The sequence below is a fragment of the Pleurodeles waltl genome, chromosome 1_2 (assembly GCF_031143425.1).
Source record: "Pleurodeles waltl isolate 20211129_DDA chromosome 1_2, aPleWal1.hap1.20221129, whole genome shotgun sequence".
Classification (NCBI taxonomy): domain Eukaryota; kingdom Metazoa; phylum Chordata; class Amphibia; order Caudata; family Salamandridae; genus Pleurodeles; species Pleurodeles waltl.
In genome coordinates, this window is record NC_090437.1 from 1,015,676,816 (window position 1) to 1,015,701,059 (window position 24,244).

At 46.3% G+C, this 24,244-nt stretch overlaps 1 protein-coding gene across 1 annotated transcript in view; it reads right to left on the reverse strand.

The window, feature by feature from the left end:
* The window catches only part of UCHL1 (ubiquitin C-terminal hydrolase L1), a 432,125-nt gene that overhangs the window by 304,033 nt on the left and 103,848 nt on the right, over positions 1–24,244 (reverse strand). Inside the window, exon 3 of the mRNA XM_069201862.1 lies at positions 14,433–14,518. Within this exon, the coding sequence (XP_069057963.1) occupies positions 14,433–14,518 (86 nt within the window). The remainder of the gene's footprint in view (positions 1–14,432; positions 14,519–24,244) is intronic.

Genomic DNA, 24,244 nt, shown 5'->3' on the forward strand with positions numbered 1-24,244 from the left:
TGTGGAGTTGGCGTTGCTACTCCTTTTGTCGTGTCTATTATGGCTCCTAGATATTGCTGTACTTTGCTTGGCAGAATGTTTGATTTTGCAAAGTTGACGGTGAACCCTAGTTTGTAGAGGGTTTGTATGACTTGATTTGTGTGGTTTGAGCATTGTGTGAGCGAACTGGTTTTGATTAGCCAGTCGTCTAGATACGGGAACACATGTATTTGCTGCCTTCTGATGTGTGCAGCGACTACTGCTAGGCATTTTGTGAATACTCTTGGAGCGGTTGTTAAACCAAAAGGCAATACTTTGAATTGGTAATGTATTCCTTTGAATACAAACCTTAGATATTTCCTGTGTGATTGATGTATTGGTATATGGAAATATGCGTCCTTGAGGTCTAGGGTTGTCATGTAGTCGTGTTTTTTGAGCAATGGTAACACTTCTTGTAGTGTGACCATGTGAAAGTGGTCTGATTTGATGAATGTGTTTACTACTCTGAGGTCTAGAATTGGTCTCAGTGTTTCGTCCTTTTTTGGTATCAAGAAGTACAGTGAATAAACTCCTGTGTTTATTTGTGTGCTTGGTACTAATTCTATTGCATTTTTTTGCAGTAGTGCTTGAACTTCTATCTCTAGAAGCTGTGAATGGTATTTTGTTAAATTTTGTGATTTTGGTGGTATGTCTGGAGGGAATTGCAGGAATTCTATGCAATAACCATGCTGGATAATTGCTAGGACCCATGTGTCTGTAGTTATTTTGTCCCATGCTTCGTAATATTGACGTATCCTCCCCCCCACTGGTGTTGTGTGGGAGGGGTGTGTGACATGTGAGTCACTGCTTGTTGGTAGTGGTTTTGGGGCTTTGAAATCTTCCCCTATTCCTAGGGAATTGCCCCCCTCTATACTGGCCCCGAAAACCTCCCCTGTACTGTCCCTGGTAGGTGGGCGGTGCGGACTGTGAGGTGCTAGCTTGTGTGGCCTGACCCCGAAACCCTCCTCTAAAAGGTGTTTTGCGGAAGGTGTTATAAGATCCTCTGCTCTGCGGGGAGTAGAGTGCGCCCATGGCCTTGGCAGTGTCAGTGTCCTTCTTGAGCTTTTCTATAGCTGTGTCGACCTCCGGACCGAACAGAAGTTTCTCGTTTACTGGCATGTTAAGCACTGCCTGTTGAATTTCTGGCTTGAATCCAGACGTTCTGAGCCATGCGTGCCTACGGATGGTAACCGACGTATTAATGGTTCTTGCGGCCGTGTCTGCTGCATCCATGGAGGAGCGTATTTGATTGTTGGAAATGTTTTGACCCTCCTCAACAACCTGTTTTGCTCTTTTTTGCAGATCTTTTGGGAGATGTTCAATGAGATGCTGCATCTCATCCCAGTGGGCTCTGTCGTATCGCGCTAGCAGCGCTTGTGAATTTGCGATGCGCCACTGGTTTGCTGCTTGGACAGCAACCCTCTTCCCGGCTGCATCGAACTTCCTACTTTCTTTATCTGGGGGAGGTGCATCCCCAGAAGTGTGTGAGTTTGCCCGTTTTCTGGCAGCCCCTACCACCACAGAGTCTGGTGGCAGCTGAGAGGTGATGAAGACAGGGTCCGTAGGAGGCGCCTTATACTTTGTCCACCCTAGGCGTCACTGCCCTACTTTTAACTGGCTCCTTGAAAATGTCCTTTGCATGGCGTAGCATGCCTGGGAGCATCGGCAGGCTTTGGTAGGAGCTGTGGGTTGAGGAGAGGGTGTTAAATAAAAAATCATCCTCTACTTGTTCCGAGTGTAGTTCCACATTATGGAATAGAGCTGCTCTAGCCACCACTTGCGAGTAGGCTGTGCTGTCTTCCGGTGGTGATGGCCTAGTTGGGTATGTGTCTGGGCTGTTATCAGACACTGGTGCGTCGTACAAGTCCCACGCATCCTGATCTTGGTCGTCGTGGCTCATGGCGGAGTGAGCTGGCGAATGTGACGGGGTGTAAGTTGGCGAAGCCGGAGTTACAGGTGGAGGCGAGGGAGGAGGTGTTACCTTTTGTGTTGTTTGTTGCTGAGGAGTAAACTGAAGCGTTCTCTTTCGTTTGACAGGTGGGAGGGTACTGATCTTCCCAGTCCCCTGCTGAATAAAGATACGCTTTTGCGTGTGATCCACGTCAGTGGATTGCAGTTCTTGTTCAAATCTATGTTTCTTCATTTGAGAAGACATAGAATGCTCTTCGGTATAGGAGCCAGAAACAGGGTCTGATGTCGCTTTTTTCGGCTCCGAAAGCCCTGTCGATTGTTTTTTCGGCTCCGAGGTAACCTTCCTCTTTTTCTGTGCCGAAAATTCTTGGCCTCTATGGTCTTCGGCGCCACTGTCTCGGCGTCGATCGGTGTCGACACCGAACTCTCGGTGTCGATGCTTCTGTTTAGCACTCTCTCGGTCCCGAGGAGGCTGCGTGCCGGTGTCTCGACCGAAGTCGGACGATCTCGACACTGAATGGGCCTTTTTCGGTGCCGATTGTTGGTCACCGAGAATTTGGGTGGAGCCATGGCCGGTTGGCAGTGGCGTCCCCTGGGCCTTCTTTCCTTTTTTAAGGTTTGATCTCGACGTCTTACTCACGGTTCTTGTAGAGTGTAGCTCGTCGGAGTCTGAATCCTGGATGGAAAAGGATTCCTCCTGTTCCTCTTCTGTCTCGAACTGTGGACGCTCTTTTGGCGTGGACGCCATCTGGAGTCTTCTCGCTCGACGGTCGCGCAGAGTTTTTCGGGACCGGAACGCCCGACAGGCCTCACAGGATTCTTCGCTGTGCTCGGGTGACAGGCACAGATTACAGACCGAGTGTAGGTCCGTATAAGGATATTTGTTGTGGCATTCGGGGCAGAATCGAAACGGGGTCCGATCCATCGGCGTTGTCCTCCACGCGGTCGGGCCGACTAGGCCCCGACGGGGTGCCGAAATCTACCCCGAAGGGCACCGAGGCGCTTCGATGTTGAACGCGTCGTCGTATGTGTCTATCTCTAACCGGATCGCAACGATACCGTCGAAAATCTTCCGTCTTCAGCTAACTTTCCGTTCCGAAACTCGGAGCGACAGGAACACGTCCGAACCCGATGGCGGAAAGAAAACAATCGAAGATGGAGTCGACGCCCATGCGCAATGAGCACAGAAGGTGGAGTCACTCGGTCCCGTGACTCGAAAACACTTCTTCGAAGAAAAACAACTTGTAACACTCCGACCCAACACCAGATGGCGAGCTCATGCATACCATGTGTATCTACAGCGACAGATGCCATCGAACCACATGTATCTGTTGTCTCCTGATGTGTGCTGCTACTACTGCTAGACATTTTGTGAACACTCTTGGTGCAGTTGTTATTCCGAATGGCAACACCTTGAATTGGTAATGTATTCCTTTGAATACGAACCGTAGGTACTTTGTGAGAAGGGTGTATTGGTATATGAAAGTACGCATCCTTTAGGTCTAATGTGGTCATGTAATCTTGCTGTTTGAGCAGTGGAATGATGTCTTGTAGTGTGACCATGTGAAAATGGTCCGATATGATGTAGGTATTTAGTGTCCTGAGATCTAATATTGGTCTTAATGTTTTGTCTTTTTTTGGAATTAGAAAGTACAGGGAGTAAACTCCTGTGTTTTTTTGTTGTACTGGTACTAACTCTATTGCATCCTTTTGCAGTAGTGCTTGAACTTCTAGTCCTAAAAGTTCTAAATGTTGTGGTGACATTTTGCGTGTTTTGGGGGGGATGTTTGGTGGGAAGTTGTGGAATTCTATGCAATAGCCATGTTGGATTATTGCTAATACCCAATTGTCTGTTGTAATCTGTTGCCAAGATTGGTAGAATTGGCTTAGTCTTCCCCCCACTGGTGTTGAGTGAAGGGGTTGCGTGACTTGAAAGTCACTGTTTAGGTGGAGGTGTTTTTGGAGTCTGGAATCTTCCCCTACTCCTTGGGAATTGACCCCCCCGATATCCCCTGAAACCTCCCCTTTGGAAGGAACCCTGATATGGTGTGGTTCTTGTTTGTTGGCTGGTGGTGTCTGTGGGTTGGCCACGAAACCCCCCTCTAAATGGAGTTTTTCTGAAAGAGCCTCTGCTCTGCGGGGAGTAGAGTGCGCCCATGGCCTTGGCCGTGTCTGTGTCCTTTAAGTTTTTCAATGGCTGTATCCACTTCAGAGCCAAAAAGTTGTTTCTCGTTGAAGGGCATATTAAGGACAGCCTGCTGGATTTCAGGTTTGAAGCCTGAAGTGCGTAGCCAAGCGTGTCTCCTTATGGTGACAGCAGTGTTGACTGTTCTTGCTGCAGTATCGGCTGCGTCTAGTGAAGAGCGGATTTGATTGTTTGAGATCGTTTGTCCCTCTTCAACTATTTGCTGCGCCCTTTTTTGGTATTCCTGGGGAAGATGGTCTACGAGAAGTTGCATCTCGTCCCAGTGTGCGCGGTCATATCTGGCCAGCAGCGCTTGTGAATTTGCGATGCGCCACTGGTTGGCTGCCTGTGATGCTACTCTTTTTCCTGCTGCATCAAATTTTCGGCTTTCTTTGTCCAGAGGTGGGGCGTCGCCAGATGTATGTGAATTAGCTCTCTTGCGAGCTGCCCCTACTACCACGGAGTCAGGTGGTAACTGCGAAGTAATAAACACTGGGTCTGTGGGTGGTGGTTTGTATTTTTTATCCACCCTTGGGGTGATGGCTCTTGATTTTACGGGCTCTTCAAAAATTTGTTTTGCGTGTCGTAACATCCCTGGTAGCATTGGGAGACATTGATATTGGCTGTGTGTAGCCGAGAGGGTGTTAAATAAAAAATCATCCTCTATAGGATCGGAATGCAGTTGGACATTGTGGAATTCTGCTGCCCTAGCCACTAGTTGCGAGTATGAGGTACTGTCCTCTGGCGGTGACGGCTTTGTGGGGTATGACTCGGGATCATTGTCCGGCACTGGGGTGTCATACAGGTCCCAAGCGTCTTGATCCTGATCGTCATGACTTATGGTAGTTTGCGCTGGTGAGTGCATTTGTGGCGGTGTTTGTGCCGGCGATGCCTGTGGTGGAGAGGGCGGAGGCGTGACTTTTTTAACCACTTTGGCTTGTGGTTGTGCGTCATCCTTTGGAAGTCCGATCCTTCTTTTCCTCATGATTGGGGGAAGGGTTGATATCTTCCCTGTGTCTTGCTGGATGTACAGTCTCTTGTGTGTAGTCCGATTCTACACTTTGGAGCTCTTGTCCAAATCTGTGCATTTGGCCACTTATTCCTTGTTCCTCTGAGTAGGATGAAGGTGTGGTATTTTTCGGCGCCGAGAGAGAATCTTTTTTCGGTTTCGGCACCGACAGAATTTTTGTTCCTTTCGGCATGGATTCTCGGTGCCGATGTTTTTCGGTGCCGGTATCTTGTTTTTGTCTCTCGGAGCCGCTTTCTCGGCTCCGAGGTTGCTCCATGGCGGTCCCTCGACCGGAGTCGGGTGTCTTCGCTATGGGCGTGCCCTTTTTCGGCGCCTTCGACAGGTCGCCTGTTTTATGGGTCGAGCCATGGCCTGTTGGCAGTGGCGTCCCCTGGGCTTTCGGTTTGTCGATGGATTTACTTTGACGTCTTACTCACAGTTTGTTGCTGTTGTTCGACGTCGGAGTCTCCGGATTCTGATTCCGGAACCGAGAATGTTTCCTCTTCGTCGTCGAAACGTTGTTTGGTCGGCGTGGATGCCATTTGTAGACGCCTGGCTCTTCGGTCCCGGAGTGTTTCTGGACCGGAAGGCTCGACAGGCTTCACAGGTATCCTCCTTGTGCTCGGGGGACAAGCACAAGTTACAGACCAAGTGCTGATCTGTATAAGGATACTTACTGTGACATTTTGGGCAGAAACGAAACGGGGTCCGTTCCATCGGCTTCGATGTCGCACGCGGTCGGGCCGACCAGGCCCCGATGGGGGATCGAAACTACCCCAAAGTCTTCCGATGATCGGTGTCGATGTACCTAACTATCCAGATACCGAACGGAACAATACCGACGCTTTCTTCCGAGATTCGGACTAACTTTCCGAACCGAAACACGGAGCGAAAAGGAATACGTCCGAACCCGACAGCGGAAAAAAACAATCTAAGATGGAGTCGACGCCCATGCGCAATGGAGCCGAGGAGGGAGGAGTCCTTCGGTCCCGTGACCAAAAAGACTTCTTCGAAGAAAAACAACTTGTAATACTCAGAGCCCAACACCAGGCAGCGGACTGTGCCAAACATGTGTATCTGCAGCAACATATGCCATCGAACATACAGTTATGGTGGAGGGATGCCTAATTTCCAAGATAGCATTACAGACTTTGGGAGAAAGGTCAAAAGCTGAAAACATTCGCCACTCAAACTCCATGCATGAAGGCAGTGACTCGACAGGTTCAGGTGGAGAAATGTCCCTTGCTTCTGCTACAGAAGATTCTACTGAAGGGGCAGTCTGATCAGAGGATCGATGCCCATGTTCAACAGCTTGGGATACCAGACTCCTTGTGCCCAGTCCAGAGCCTCAAGAATTACGGGAGCCCTGTCATTCTTGATCTTCTTGAGAACTGAGAAGAAGTGGTATGGGTGGAAAGGTGTACAGGAGGCCTGAGCTCCACTCTACAAAAAGCATTGCTGAGCAAGTGCTGCCTTGAAAACGCCAAAGTGCAATACTGCTTACACTGAACATTCTCTGAAGGAGCTCTAACCAAGGTTCTCCCCACTGCCAAAAGACCTTGCACCAGCTCTGGATGTTGATGCCATTCATGATCAACCAGGCATGGTTGGCTGAGTTGGTCTGCTCTGCGTTGATTAGAGCCTGCTAGATGTTCGAGCTATGTCCAGAGGCACAGAGCCTCCTGACAAATGGCCCATGACCCTACCCTGCCTGTTGACACACCACATGACATTTGTGTGAACACCTGCACCATCTTCCCCTTGAAAGAGGGAAGAAATGCCTTCAATGCTAGCTGCATCACAGAGCTTCATTAGGTTTATGTAGAGGCTGGATTCTGCCAGAGACCAAATGCCACCGATCTCCACCTCCCAGATGGCTGCCCTATCGCAGGATGATGCATCTATCGCTACTATCAGATCTGGTTGAGGAAGAGGGATAGGTCTCAGACCCCCAATCAGTTTGATAGCCACCACTGCAGATCTTGCAGTTCTTGGATCTGGACCATGTCAGATAGATTCCCCTGATGCGCAGCACCCACTGGAACTTCAGGTCCCACTGCAGAGCCTGCATATGCCATCTGGCATTTACCAGCAGGACGCAGGAGGCTATGAGGCCCAGCAGCCTCAGTTATTCTGACTGAGATCCAGATTAGAGGCTGAAACATCTATCATAGCCTTAATATCATGGACGCACTGGCTTGGGAGAATAAGCCCAAAACTGCATCATATCCAGAACAGATCTGATGAAAGAGCATCTGAGAGGTAGACTGGTTTGACTTTAGCACATTTATAGAGAACTGCAGCCAATGCAGGAGGTTCACATAGTCTGGAGGTGGGAGACCGCCTGGGGTGAGGCTGCCTTTAAGAGCTAGTCATTTTGTGGTGTGTGGGGGAGGCTTGGTCTGGCTCCACCATCCTCAGTGAACACCTGAGGGGCACTGGTAAGCCCAGGTGGATCGCAGTGAATTGAAAGTGCTCATGGTCCAATATGAACTGAAAGTAATATCTGGGCAAGCAGGACAGGAATATGGAAAATCATGTCCTGCAAGTACAACCCTCCCATCTAGTCTCATGGGTCCAGGGAAGATAGAACCTGAGCCACAGTGAACATTTTGAACTTAGAGGAAGAAGGGAGTTGTCCTTTTTGGGCACCAGAAACCACCACTGTATGAAGCTGGCTCTGTACACTATACCAAATGAGGTGTAGTGTGCAAAAATTCCAAGGGTTCCCAAGAGGTTTAACAGAGGCCACAGTAGATAATGCTCTTGTGGTAGTGTGGTCCAGCAGTTAGCCTTATCAGAGGGAAGTACAAAGCATTTGTTGTACACAGTCCAGAAATAAAGCACACTATGACAAACTCTAGGCCAATGTTTTTTATATAGCAAAAATCTCTTGTTACTTTATTACTAGAAACAAAAAAGTATGCTGCAGGTAAGTAAGTATTACACACATGTATCAAATGTATTTTGTTTAGAATTTGCAGATAAAACAGTTTACAAGTAACACTTTTCAATGTAAGACGTTGACACGTAGTGCAATTTCTCATCCAAGATTCCCTCTGTGTGCATTTCATAATAAATGCAACATTGGCATCAGTGTGGGTGCATTGTGCTGAGATTTGTGATACTAAACTACCCAGTCAGTGAAACCATCATGGAGCTGCGGAGCTTGTAATGACAGAATCTCAGTCCATGTACTTAATATGGCCACACTGCACTTACAATGTCTAATAATGGACAGACACTAGAGGGGTATATTGCTCATGCAGCTATACCCCAACCTGTGGTTTAGTGCACCCTGCCTTAGGATTGCAATGTCTGATAGAGGGGTTGGTGTACATGGCACCCTGAGAGGAATTCAATGTTGACTACCTTTCTCCCCACCAACACATTCTGTAATGGCAGTGTGCATGTGTTTAGTGAGAGGTCCCTTGGGACGACAATACATGCTGCAGCCCTTAGCACCACTGGTACCTTTTACAAGGGACTGAGCTGTGTGCCAGGGGTTTGCCAACTGGAAACAATGGAAGCGTTTAGGGAAAGAACACTGGGGCTGGAGCCTGGTTAGCAGGATCCCGGCACTCAGCCAAGTTTGTTATCAGATAACAGGCAAAAATTGAGGGTAACCATGCCAAGAGGGGCACTTTCCTGCAACCACAACTTACCAGTGGCACAGGGACCCTCTCTATGGCATTTGCAGAGAGGCATTACCTTGAAGTGCCAGATGATTCTTCATGCAATTGTCTGGTCAGTCATGGACTGCCAGTAGGGCAGGTGATGGAGACTCCTGCCTCAGACTGGTATCTGGTGCAGAAGAATCAGACTAAGGTTTGGAGGCTGCTGCAGTGGACTGGCAGGACCACTAGCTCCCTGATCCATGAGGATGGTGCATCCCACGTCCCTGGCCATGCAGAGGCTGGGCAGCATGTGTGGCACAGTGGCTGGATGACAAGAGACGTGGTTGGGTGCCCCTTCTGTAGCCACTAAAGGGGTAAAAAGCAGACGGGGAAGGGCAGCTGTGAGGCCAAAGAACCTGGCTGTAACCACACTCCTTAAAGCGCTCCTGCAGAGAGTGCTTTAGCTCCAAAGAGTGCCATCAACGGACATGTCCATAAGAGTGGATTGGACAGCCCCCATTGAACAGCCACTTAAAAGTAAGACTTCTGCAACCAGGCGTGGAACCACAAGGTAACCGTTGATGCAAATGATCTGCCTAGTGAGTCGGTCATATCCAGCGCACATCGTATTTTGAACATCAGTGCAACTCAGATCAACCGATTGGAAGATAATGGGCCGTGCCTCCTCTGGGACCTGTGGCAGCACTTGTGCACCTGTGATCTACAAAGTATAGCTTTAACAGCTGAGAAGGCATGCTGTGTTCATGGACTGCAATGCCAGGCTGGAGGAAGAAAACTTCTTCCCAAGTTGGTCCAGACTCTTGGATCCCCTTATCTGGGGGGTGCAGAAGGGAATGCACCCAGGACCATGGAGGCTTGGATAACCATGCTCCTAGGGGTTGGGTGTTGTGTCAAACACTAGGTCATTTGGAGCAGGTCTATGGGGGTGGGCAATTGTCCTGTTCCGAGGAGCAGCTGTGCTGGGTTTGGATTAGGGTCCCAGCACTACATCAGTAAGGGCTTCATTAGAAGGACAAAATGGGTTCACAAGAGGGAGCTCCAGGCTGAAGCACCTCTGTCTGGAGGTTAGTCCTGACTGCCACCAAAGCCAGCTCTAGGCCCAAGACCTTGGCAGCTCTCAGCACTAAGTAGGACACTCACTCCTCTGGTGCCATGGAAAGCCGATTTGTTTTTGGGGGGGGGGGGGGCAGTATAAGGAGAAATGTCCAGACCACTGACCTCACCCAGATCTGTGCCGATCCATGGGATCTTCTAGCTGTTGCTCTAAAGGGTCCAACGACCCCCCCTCCCCCCCTGCAAATCCCAGAAAGTAAGTGTCCACCTGTGGAGCCTGAAGGTGCTCCACTGGAGTCAGACTGCTTAAAAGATGAGGCACTAGGCCTCATAAAATTCTTTGTTTTGTAGGGGGTTCTCTGCACCAGGTAAATTGGGGAGATGGTGTCGGCCCAGAAGACAGAGGCCTCCGACAACTACACTCCTGTTCCCTCGTGTGGGCTGATGGACAGGGTGAATTTTAGGAACACTTGTGCTCCTTCAACTTCTTATGCCTCGACTTACCTGATCATCCTTTGGACTTGGAATAGGAGGGTGAAGGGGGCTCTGCAACCATTCAAGACCTTCGTCTCGACAGAAGGTGAGCCACTGAGCCAAGCCACCATGATTTTTTGGTACTGTTCTGTTAAAGCTTTAGGATTCATCATTGCCTTGCACTCTGAGCATGACTTCACATTGTGGTTGTGCTCCTGCAGATCCGGTCATCAGGTGAAGGTCTTACCCTAAGTCATCCTCAACACACCAGGAGTTTAAGCACTCCAAAAATCTTCTGCAAAGTCAAAAAAGGGCAGTTAAACTGACTGCAAGTTATCTATATTTGGATCAGTGCTGGCTGAAAGGAAAGAGGTCAGTGTGCTGGACTGGCACCTATATAGGACCCACAACGTCATATCTGGCGTGCACAATGACGGACACAGCTGACAGATGCCATCTGACAGTGCGCAGGTGTACTGCTCAAGAGAAATCTCCAGGTGCATATGAACACCTGGGGGCATTCTAAAGTAGGGAAACTGCAACGAGGTCTGACAAGTCAAGCAACAGGGGGTCCCTTTAGGAATTTCAGTAGAGCCATTGGAACTGGCCCTTGAGCAAGTATTAAGAGTCTAAAACCATAAAGCAGGGGCCTCCAACCTTTTCTCCAATAAGAGCAACTGCTGTTCAAAGAAAATAATGCTGAGCTACTAATTAATGTTTAATCAGAAACCACATCAGATGAGTTTACATCAGTGGCCACAATATTCAGGATCCCTAGCATGATCACCTCAGTTTATTATGGAGTTGTAAGCAGTAATGTGAAAGAGACTGTCATTTTGGAATATGCCTTCAAGAGTAATGCATAGCAGCAATGCTAGCATGAAAGTAATCCCTAATGTCACATGATCATGTAAATATCAGCTTTAAATATTGAGGAAATGCAGCCATTTCTCCAAAATGATTGAGTTCTGAATACAAATCCTTTCCTCTTGAATTCACTCAGTTGCTTCACATACACTAATTCAACAAAGGAACACCTAATTTAGTAGGATGAGCTGCACACATGAGCTACTTTTAGTTAGCTAAAGAGCTACCAGTAGCTCACAAACTATGGCGAAATCTGCCATAAAGTCATTAAAGGGTTTTATCCATACCACTTCAAGCTGCACTGTGTCCTCAAGGATACCTTGTGGGGCTTTAGACTATAGATGAATTTACAGATAACACCTATGCCACAGAATTCACTCCAGGAGTTACCGTGAAACAGGTGTTTAAGCTAGGAGCCCTGAAATTCTTCTCCAAGCGAGTTACTGTAGCTGGGGCAGAGGCAAGTGTTTGCATGAACTGCTTTACGTCGGACCAAATGATACACTTACCTTAGATGTTCTAAGTGGAACTCTGAAATCATTAAAAGCACCATCGTGTTCTATTACCAGAGGAAGAACAAATCTTAGCTGATCAATGAGAAATTTCACCACGTAGTCAGATTGAGACGGACAGGCCTCCACCTACTGAGAGCAGTTATGCAGTCAATCAATCCATTCTTGCACATCAGTGGAGGGTAATCTCCAAGAACTCCCCTTCTTCCTCAGCCATATCTTCAAAGTATACAGCCATGGGAGGTGCTGAGAAGGTGGTGATGAAGGCTGTTGAGGAACTGACAACTTTAGGGTCATGGAAGTAGAATATGCTACTGTTATCGAAAGGATGAAATCCTTGAATAGGAGTATCATCTATTTAGTCACAACTGAAACTAGGAACCTGCATTTTTATTGGATTGTGGTAATTAGGATCATATTAGTCACATTTATAAGGATGTCAAGTTATATCAATGCAGATGACTACACCCAGTTCCAATTCCCTACCTCGCATATGATGGAACTTTACCTTCTGTGTTGAAGGCAGTTGTGGCTGCTGCCAGGAAGGAGTGAGGGGGGCAGGGAGGAGCATGCAGCATGGGGGGGGGTCAGTGAAAAAGTAAAATAAACTTACTTGCCCCTCGGTGATCTGCCGCTCCCGCTCTACCCACTTTGTCTTCTTTCCTCCTCTCCAACCAATCCATACATCTCTTGTTGTTACACAGCATGAAATAAGTGCTGTGATTGGCCTGAGTGAGCAGAAATATCAATCAGGGAGGGAGTGGGTCACTGCACTTGGTCTCCACCCGGCTGTAAAATAAACTCTCCACCTGGTTTTAAGTGCCGATGTCAGTTTGGCCAGCTGCCCGAACTGATATGTGCATTTAGAAGCACACCACCACTTGAGGTGGAGGAGGCTGGCCTGGCCTACAGAATCGGAGAAATAAAGGGTTGATTTTTCTGTTTTCAGCAGAGTGGCAAAACTTCTCAGCCATCGTGGAGGGGCAGGCAAGTTCGTCTGGTCCTCATCAGCAGTCTCTAGACACTTTACATTTAGGCCAGCTCAATTCCAGGCCAGCCCAAAAGGAGCTTCATGTTCAGAATCCTCATCACCCCCTTCACATTAGTCAACAAAATTAATGCCGAAAGAACAGGGTGTATTTCACGGAGACTTATATGCTGCAATAGAACTGGGTATGTCCTCACAGTAGCTTAAGCAGGTAAAGAAATGACTTACTTCCCCTTCAATGCTGGCAAATTCACATGCTACAATAACTCCCAGTCAGGCTGATAATCCAACACTTAAAATAGCAACTAGCAGTATTAAAACGGCCAGTCCAACAGCGTTTAATAGCACATCTACCTCATTAGAAAAGACTCAAATTTCAGAGTGATCAACTTTCACTTTTAGGCCTCAGTAGATCATAAGACAAGTTTGAATGACCGCAAGTAGCAAGTCTGATAAGTGGGAGGGTTGCATGTGAATGCAAGTATCAATGAAACCAATGAACTTTGGTTCGGTCTCTGGTAACTTGCAAGGAGGGCTCTCTAATCATGAGGGGTTGGAGAGCCTCCAGCTTTTAATGTCCGTACCAGAAGAATAGTAATCTTCCAAAAAAAAAAAAAAAGACTCAAGTGTTCTGCCTGGTCAACAGGCAGAAAGCTGGCAGCATTAACTGTCTAAAGACAGCCATCAGCTCCCCCCTCATTCTATCAGCAGCCATCAAACCAGGAGGTCTATGAACCCTCCCTGCTTGAAATGTTGAAGTTTGTTATCCCTCTGTTCTCTCCATCTTGAAATTTCACCCAAGGTACCCATGTGGGTAATAATTCAGATGCTCTGATAATGAAAATAGATATGGTATAGTAGGAGATGTGGCTCCAGTGACAGAACTGTTTCAAAGCACATCATAAACCAAGCCGCTCCCACATGGTGTATAAATTTAGCAGTGATGCATGCTCGTGCAGTATTTCACTACAGTCTGCCTATGCGCATTATAGGTAGAACCAGTCAGGCTGAGTGACTTCAGATCATGGCTAAGAATATTGCTGTAGTGTACATTGAGAAAATTCGGAACACTCTTCAGCAGGATTACCCTATATTTAGCTAGGCTAATAGCTGAACATGTGCCACACAAATATAATCTATTTCAGTTTTCCATGCCATATGGGGGCTTGACCCAAGATGGAGCTTAATTTACTTGCCTTCCTTACTAGTGGTTGGCAGCACAATTATTTTCAAATCATGGAACAGAGGATCGATAGGTTGCCAAAGCCTTTTACATCCACACCATGAGCAGCACCTGTCCAGGTCTAACATTTACTGAAATTGTGGTTAATAAAATATTAGTAGTACCCTTGCATCCAGATGTTCCTTATCTTTGTGTATTAAGAAGTAATGGTATATTAAAGTACTCCTACAAACTATAAAGTGTGTTGGTGTAACATTATGAGATGTTATAGGAGGCGTTGTTCAATTCGGTTTGCTACCACAACTTCCAGATTAAGCCTTGAACTGCCCATCTCACTATCCTGACTTAATTGCTAAAATGATGTACTTGGACGTCAATTACCAGCATACAAAGTAAACTTGTTTCCAGGACACTGGTAAACCGACTAAATTACCCTGGATAAGGCCTAGTAATCCACGTGCACAGAGACCTTAGAACTGGGTCTGATCAGTATAGCCAGCTCTGGATTCCACAAAACAGTGAGTCAGGAGCCTCCAACAAGCAATCTTTCTTCTCACATTAGACACTAATAAGTACAAATGCTAAACAGATTACCTTATTCAGCTCAAGCTGCTGTGCCTTTTCCTCTGGAGTCAAGTCTGCAGTTTCTGTCAGAAATTTCTCAAGAACAGACCCTTCACCTGTTAACAGATGTTACAGTAGGTGGTCAATTAGAATTGCTAAAGGAAGAGCAAACTGTCTTTCTAGGAATTACAATGATCAATGTAGGGACATCACAAGGTTACTCAAAATTGTCACTCAGATCAATTCCTTCAATGTGTGAAACTGGAACAAGTTACAGCATTCCTGCTAAATACACTGCTTAACACTGAGGTCTGCATCCACAGTTTTACTCTTCTGGCCTGCCAAACTGATTTGTTACAACACATCCTCTAAATGAAATTTTGTATCTGTGGAAATTTCAATCTAGTACCTGTATTTGGAACAATCTAGCACACCAAGGAAAGAAATGTTTTATAGAATCACATGCTTGAATTATTCAGATGAAAGCTGGGAACCCTCTATGAATATAACAGCTTTATGCATACAGTTAAACATTTAAATTGCAATATATTATATGCAGTTGGTCCACCTAATTTTATGGCCTTAACACCAGACAATCCGTGGAGATTGAGCGCTCCACTGCCTCCTTCAAGGTTTAACTGCTCAGATTGCCAGATCTACTACACCAAAGCAGTTCAAATATAGGATTGAGAAGAGGATCACTAACAAGTTGAGAAGCACTGTGTATTCCACTGCAGCCTTCCAGCCAGGATTGGCTATTTAGAGAATGTGAACAGGTGCAAGTCGAAGCCTGTGTTGCAATTCTGCATAGATCTAGTGGCACCCCTACCAACAATAAGCTGTTTTTCCATGCCACTGAAGAGGTCTACCAGTCTTCAAAACAGCAGAAAGTAATTTGCACCCATAGACCCATTCCTGCACTACATCTTCAACCTTGGAAACCAGGAACGGACCACCCTGTTCAACACCTCCAACACTTCAAGACACGTGGGAAAACACACTGAAATCATACCACTACTCAAAATACCCTCGGCCGACACCAGCAAACCCAAAAACTACTGCCCAATCTGCCTGCTCCCATTCCCAGCTAAGGTACTGGAAAAGAAACAAGCAACTCAGGACATACCTTGAGCAAACCCAAGTACTCAATGCCTCTCAATCTGGCTTCAGCAGCAATCAACACCAAAACCTCCCTGATTGCGGCCACTGATGTCATCTGAACTGATTGATCCTCCTCAGCCTCTTGCCAGCCTTCAACACCATATCCCACCACATGCTGAAAGACTCCACCACATTGGCATCCAAGGGGATGCACTCCGCTGGATCACCTTCCTCACCAGAAGAACCCAGAAGATCTACCTCCCACATTTCAGCTCCGAACCAAAGGAGATCTGGGGTGTCCCGCAGGGCTCATGCCTCAGCCCCATGCTCTTCTACGCATTTGACCCTGCTGGTTAACCCGTTCTGTGCCCAGGACTTAACCATTACATCCTGTGCACAGAGCCCAGAGGGAGCGCTAGCGCTCCCTCTGTGGGGTTCCCCCCAACCCCACAAATCAGGGTTGGAAGGGGGAAGCCCTTCCCCTCCCACCCCCCGCAACCCCCCCCTGTGACGTCAGCGCACGCTGATTAGTCACAAGGTCTCCCAGCGCGATTGAAAGAAATGCAAAGCATTGGGGGAGGCCCGGAGGGGCTTCAAAGGGAAGGAAATGTATTTCCTTCCCTTTGAAGTCTCACAGGGTTTCAAAAGCCGGATTGCTTGTAGGCCATTTCAAGCCCCCCGGGGGGGTAGATCAGCCTATTTTGATTAAGCTGATCTGCCCCCAAGGGGGGTAGAAACCACTAGGCGCCAGGGCAACAAAAAAAAAATGTTTTTTTGTTGTTTTTTTTTTTTTTTTTTTTTTTTTTTTTTTTTTAGAGATGGGGAGCAACCCATCAGGCAAGGGTCGCTTCCCTGGGGGGCAAATTGTATTTAGACCATTGCTGCCCCCCTTGGGGCAGAAACCACTAGGCACCGGGGATTTGTTTTTTGTTGCCAATGTTACGTAGGGGGACCGACCCCATAGGCAAGGGTCGCTCCCGGGGGGGTTTGGGTACCATTTTTATCGAGAGACTTGGGGGAACGCTGGGTGGAAGGAAATTTGTGGCTCCTCTCAGATTCCAGAACTTTCTGCCACAGAAATGTGAGGAACATGTGTTTTTTTAGCCAAATTTTGAGGTTTGCAAAGGATTCTGGGTAACAGAACCTGGTCCGAGCCACACAAGTCATCCCATCTTGGATTCCCCTAGGCCTCTAGTTTTCAGAAATGCACAGGTTTGGTAGGTTTCCCTAGGTGCCGGCTGAGCTAAAGGCCAAAATCTACAGGTAGGCACTTTGCTAAAAACAGCTCTGTTTTCTGTGATGTGTCCACGTTGTGTTTTGGGGCATATCCTGTCGCGGACGCTAGGCCTACCCACACAAGTGAGGTATCATTTTTATCGGGAGACTTGGGGGAACATAGAATAGCAAAACAAGTGTTATTGCCCCTTGTCTTTCTCTACATTTTTCCCTTCCAAATGTAAGACAGTGTGTAAAAAAGACGTCTATTTGAGAAATGCCCTGTAATTCACATGCTAGTATGGGCACCCCGGAATTCAGAGATGTGCAAATAACCACTGCTTCTCAACACCTTATATATTGTGGCCATTTTGGAAATACAAAGATTTTCTTGATAGCTATTTTTTACTCTTTATATTTCAGCAAATTAATTGCTGTATACCCGGCATAGAACGAAAACCCACTGCAGGGTGCAGGTCATTTATTGGCTCTGGGTACCTAGAGTTCTTGATGAACCTACAAGCCCTATATATCCCCGCAACCAGAAGAGTCCAGCAGACGTAACGGTATATTGCTTTCGAAAATCTGACATTAACTTTTTCCTGCAGAGTAAAACGTAGAGAAAAATTGATGTTTTCTTCACCTCAATTTCAATATTTCTTTCAGTTATTTTCTGTAGGAAACTCTTGTAGGATCTACACAAATTACCCCTAGCTGAATTCAGAATTTTGTCTACTTTTCAGAAATGTTGCGGTTTCTGGGATCCAGCGTTGGTTTCATGCCCATTTCTGTCACTGACTGGAAGGAGGCTGAAAGCACAAAAAATCGTAAAAATGGGGTATGTCCCAGTAAAATGCCAAAATTGTGTTGAAAAATTGGGTTTTCTGATTCAAGTCAGCCTGTTCTGGGAAGCTGGTGATTTTAGCACCGCAAACCCTTTGTTGATGCCCTTTTCAGGGAAAAAAAACTCAAGCCTTCTGCAGCCACTTTTTCCCCATTTTTTTGAAAAAAAACGAAATTTTCACTGTATTTTGGCTAATTTCTTGGCCTCCTTCTGGGGAACCCACAAAGTCTGGGAACCTCTAGAATCCCTAGGATGTTGGTAAAAAAGGACGCAAATTTGGCGTGGGTAGCTTATGTGAACAAAAAGTTGAGGGCCTAAGCGCGAACTGCTCCAAATAGCCAAAAAAAGGCTCGGCACAGGAGGGGGAAAGGCCTGGCAGCGAAGGGGTTAACATTGTGAGATCCCATGTGTCAACATAGTTTCCTATACAGAGGCACCCAACTCATCCTCACTCAGACACCACCACCAGAACCAGCTTCCACAGATGCATGACAAGCGTTGCTGAATGGATGAAGAACTGCCTGTAGCTGAACAAAGACAAGTCAGAAGTATTGATCTTTAGCAACCACAGCAACACATGGACTGACTTTTGTACGCTACGTAAGATCTTCAAGTGGCTTACTCTACACATGAGACGCACTGTGACAGGCCCTTATCACCATCCAACTGAACTATGGCAATTCCTCTATGTAGGAATCACCATGCACCTCCTAGAGACTTCAGATCATACAGAACACTGCAGTCACTCATCCTTGGCCTTCTGACAAACCCACATCACACCCCAGCTCAAGCAACTCCAATGGCTCCACATACAGAAGAGATACTCATTGAAGCTGCTGACCCATGCCCACAAGGCTCTATAAAACGTGTACATTAACCATCTCCTGAACGTCCACCAACCATCGAGAAGACTATGCTCTGTCTCCCTTTTACTTGCCCATAATCCCCACACCTACTGAAGCAGAAGAGGACGACGCTCCTCATGTTGCAGCAAAAACCTGGAACAGCCTCACCACACACCCCTGAACCATCACCTAACTTCCAGAATTCCAAATGGCCCTCAAGACCTGGCTGATCAAATAAGCCTCAGAGACCTGAAAGTGTCTTGATACCCCATCGGGTGATTAGCTGCACTTTATAATTCCGGAGTGATTGAAGGACAACTGGGATAGGATCCCACTGGCTTCTCATGTAGGACCCTAAAGCTGATCAAGCAGGTGATTGGTACGTGAAGGATAAATTCTGAATACACCTCAATTTCTTGAGTGGCCCTAGTACAAACTGTGAAGGTTGTGTTGGAGGATCACAAACATCTGGATACAGCTGCTAAATGAGCTTACTAAAGTGTACGAAAGGCCTGACAACCCAGTTAAAAATATGATATTGAATGCATTAAACCTCGATTTAAATAATTTTTGCCCAAATGCAATAGTTATTTTGAATGACAGAATCAGCTCTTGCTACCTGTAGGACTTGGATATTTTGGTGGCAAATTTAAACATCCACAATCTAAGCCTGAAGAAGCAAAGTTGTCATGTGGAAGAAGGTTGGACTGGGATGCTGCTATTATCTGTCAGGAGGTTTGCACTAGTCTTGAACTGAACTGGTTTTTCCACACAGTCCTACAAATTCAAGTGTGCCCACACTGAAGCTAGTAGGATAAGACCGCATCCTCCCTTGGCTGAAAGCCCCTGGGACCCACTACACTGACAAAGACCAACAAATCTTGCAGACTGCAACACAAAGTGGTTCTCCTGAAGATTAGTGACCCCCGCAACCCCTTGAGTAGTTGGCAGTTTCCATTCTGTGGAACCAATGCATCTAGAAGTGGAGTCTCCCCACATCTGAAAAACCAGATGCAGCTGCCTCAAATCAATTTCATAGTCATGCCAGTTTCTAATTTGGTTGAGCATCCACCCACACAAGACAACCTGGCACATGCTAGACTGTCACTGACTCCATGGTATAAAAAACAATGCCATAGTCCACTTCCCAGTAGAAAACAGGGGCTCTTGTACTTTTACTGATGAGGAAATTCCTAGATGTCATTCTAAAAGTTGTGGTTAGAAATTGGGTTTCTGGTTGGCTAAGGTATGCAACTAGGCTAGGCAGAACCCCACCCACTAGTCAGTGCAAGGGTGTTACACACCCAAGAAAAACCCTCTCTACCCCTTGTTAGCTTGCCACAAGCAGTCAGGCTTATCGCAGAGACAATGTGTAAAGTGATCACACAACACGTGACCATACACTACAAAGGAAACACCAAGTTATATAAAAATAAACTGCACAGCTCAAAACATTAGATCAAACATGTCAGTAATACCCAGTCGCACAAGCAGTAGTGTGAACACCACACAAGTTACTAGTACCATGCAACAATAAGCAGTTGGCAGGTAAACATTAACTAGTAACCTTTTATCTTCAAAACAAGCAGCAGTCAGATTGTCATGGCCATCACCAATGCACGTCAGAATCAACATATCACCAAAAATGTCAGTTCATGGTCATAAATGTACATGACATCACCTAAAATGCTCCTGGGAGAATACCTTAGTATGGAGACCATAACTGTCAACTGCATTCCCCAAAGGGTATATATCCGGCACAAAGGGAAAGGTACATATCAGGAAAATGTATTATCATACACACCCATAATCAGAAATGGTAGGACAAAAGAAATTCACCTAACACAGGGCCCATTCACAAACCCATTCCTCATGCTGTGTGGAACACCAACAACGCTGCATAAGCGAAATTTGTAGTGAGTCTGCCCCTTGCTTCCAAGGTCTATGGTACTTTTATAGGGAATGCACCCCACTCCTCATGGGGGGAGTGAGGGTTAGGGGCTCGCTACCCTCAAACATGGTACTGCAATCTTTGGGCACCCCGGCCTGCTTGCAACAAAACAGCAAGAGGCTCGGTGGGAACAGGTACCTCCAATGAGGCTTCCTTCCTGATCTGCGAGCTGTACCTTGATGTCCATGGTTTCCTGGGGCCACCACCTTCACAGCAGCTCCCATACATGGCAGTTCACTCCTTAAGCTGCTCAGCGACGCGGCAGTGAAAAGGAACTCAAAGCAAGCGCTCCTGTGTCCCCAGGGCACCTTTGTGAACATGCCTCAGCCACTATCAATTGCTCTTAGCCAGCAGCTCCTCAAGACCCACTACGATTATCACACAAGTGAACACAGATTATCCTTTGCTGAGGGAGACAAATCTGTCAAAGTAAAGTGCTTTTCACACACTGGACAGGCACACAAATTAACGCGCTCACCTCGCAATAAGGAAATGAAAGGGCAAAAGTTATCTTCCTGCGCTATGGTGAACTAGCTGGAGTGCTCTCCAGAGCTATGAGGCAAGAGCAGCTGTGTGTGGGGGCAGTGAAGTAGTTTTGAACATGGGTATACCACCCAGCCCCTGGAGACAGCAAAATGGGGCACAGGACAAAATTACCCAAGCAAGCAGGCCAGCACAAAGGATTGCAGGCAGTGGTAGTTCCTCTTAGTGACCCAGAGGTCAGAGATCACAACAGCAGCACTCCAACGGCAGTTCCTGGAGAGTCCCTCTAGTAGCATCCTGTGTCCAGTTCAGTAGTTTAGTGTTTTAGTATGGGGAAAACCCCCTGTACATACTCATTTTGCGCAGTCTCCACGAAATGGGGAGAAGAGGATCCAACCAGTATCGACTGATTCCAGGATTGTCCCCTTTCTCCTCTAGCACAGGCTCCAGACATCAGTTGTGGTAAACAAGCCCTTTGTGGGAGGCCAGGGCACAGCCGTTACAATTGCAGGTGTCCTGCCTCTCCTTTGCACAGCCCAGGAAGACCATACAATATGCAAATGCACCTCTGTCACACATCCACCATCCCTATGTATAGGCAGTCTGAAAGGTATGCACAGAGCCCAGCTGTCTCTGCCCCAGACGTGGACTGGAGTCAAACTGTCAAATACCAGTCATAAGCACAGATAAATGCCGACTTTCTAAAAGTGGCATTTCTATAATATTCACCTAAACCAATAAGCAGCATTTCCCCAGTACAATTACAGCCATACCAAGCATGCCTACACTACCCCTCAGATCAGACAATCCCACCTAATCATAAGGTAGGGTGTTTCCAATGCAATCCTATAAGAAAGGCAGCACTCACCGCAGTAAGGAACCAAATAGGCTGTTTGTCACTACCAGGACAGGACACAACCAGGCACATGTCCTGCCTTTTACATACATAACACCCTGCTCATAGGGGATAGCTGGCACCCACCTTAGGGGTGACGTACATATAGTAAGGGGTTGCAAGGGGGGGAGGAGGGGTACATTTAGATGCCTGGACCCTATGGCAGTAAACTGCGCATGCAGGCTACTTCTGTGGGTGGCGCTGCAGGCCCACTAATTGCATTTAATTTACATGCTATGGGCATAGGGATACCACTGCACAAGGGACTTACAAAACGTTGATGACCCTATTAAAAAAGAACAAACAAAAAAAAAAAAAAAAAGGCAGATCCAGCAGTTCTCATTAGCACATCCTGATTTTTGCTCAATGCCAACCTTAAGAAGATAAGTTACTTACCTGTAACTAACTGTAGTTCTCCAGTATTGGAATCTTTCATATATTAACATGGTTGAATCCTTCCCAGTCGTCGAGACGGAACCCCCCCCCCCAGTATAAATTACACAAGTAGTCTTAAAATAAAGTGAAGAGGCCTAGGGCCTTTGTTAATATAACAGTAGAGTCATTTTAGAAGAAGGACCAAACTGGAGTAAGGTGTCACCACCCTCTAGAATCCTCCTGAGAGAAGCTCCAGCACCTCAGATTTTCCAAGCACAAGTGCATTAGAGAGGAAAAAAGAGAAAGGAAAAAAGAAGGTGAAAATGAGCCTCTGGGGAGGGGGTGGGTCGCATGTGAATCTATGAAAGATTCCAATACTGGAAAACTACAGTTACAGGTAAGTAACTTAGTTTCTTACTCCAGTATTGGAACTTTCATAGATTCACATGCTTGAATCAGAGTAGAGATCAGTACTTATGCACATTGTACCATTGTAACCATGTATGATCCAAAACACATGCATATATAAAACATATGTATATACATATAAGGAAAATGTCACTTACCCCGTGTACATCTGTCCGTGGCATGAGACGCTGCAGATTCACATGCTGTGCACTGTGAATGCCATCTAGTGTTGGGCTCAGAGTGTTACAAGTTATTTTTCTTCGAAGAAGTCTTTGAGTCACAGGACCGAGTGACTCCTCCCTTTCAGCTCCATTGCGCATGGGCGTCGACTCCATCTTAGATGGTTTTCCCCGCAGAGGGTGAGGTAGGAGCTGTGAGTATACTAGAGGTGCCCATGCAATGGAGTAGTAATATATGTATCTAATGTCTATTAAAATAATATTTATTTACATATTTACAAATCTCATGCAACAAAAAAAGAGCTACAGGCTACTGGGGAGGGCGCATGTGAATCTTCAGCGTCTCATGCCACGAACAGATGTACACTGGGTAAGTAACATTTTCCGTTTGGTGGCATGTGTAGCTGCAGATACACATGCTGTGCATAGACTACTAAGCAGTTATCTCCCCCAAAAAGTGGTGGTTTAGCCTGTAGGAGTTGAAGTTGTCTGAAATAATGTTCTTAATACAGCCTGTCCTACTGTGGCTTGTGTTGCTAACACGTCTACACAGTAATGCTTAGTTAATGTTTGAGGTGTAGGCCAGGAGGCTGCCTTACAAATTTCTGTCATTGGTATATTCAAGAAAAGCCATTGTGGCGCCTTTCTTTCTAGTGGAATGTGCTCTTGGTGTAATAGGTAAATCTTTTTGCTTTAATGTAGCAAGTTTGAATACATTTAACTATCCATCTGGCAATGCCTTGTTTGGATATAGGGTTACCTGCATGAGGTTTTTGCAAAGCTACAAAATGGTTCTTTTACAAAATAGTTTCGTTCTGTTAATGTAATACATTAGTGCTCTTTATTTCTAATGTATGCAAGGCCCTTCGAGCTACAGAGTCTGGTTGTGGAAAGACTGGGAGATCCACAGTTTGGTTTAGATGGAATGGTGATATTACCTTTGGCAAGAATTTTGGATTTGTACGGAGAACCACCTTATGTTTATGTATTTGTATAAAGGGTTCTTGAATAGTAAATGCTTGTATTTAACTCACTCTTCTAAGTGATGTGACAGCTATTAGAAACACTACTTTCCAAGTCAGCTATTGAGTTTGACAAGAATGCATGGGTTTGAATGGTGGGCCCATGAGTCGTGTTAATACAATATTAAAGGTTCCACGAAGGTACTGGTGGTATGATTCTTTTTAGTCCTTCCATAAACGCTTTAATGACTGGGATTCTAAAAAGTGATGTATGTGTAATCTGCAGATAGGCAGATATTGCAGTGATGTGGATTTTAATGGAAGAGAATGCTAGATTAGACTTTTGTAAGTGTAACAAATAGCTTACAATGTATTTTGTGAAGGCATGTAGCGGTTGAATTTGATTAGTGTGGCAGTAGCAAACAAATCTTTTCAATTTGTTTGCATAACAATGTCTTATAGGTTCTTGCTTGTTTAATTACCTCCCTACACTTGTGTAAGATTTAAATGTCCGAATTCTAAGACTTCAGGAGCCAGATTGCTAGATTGAGCGATGCTGGATTCAGGTGTCTGATCTGTTTGTG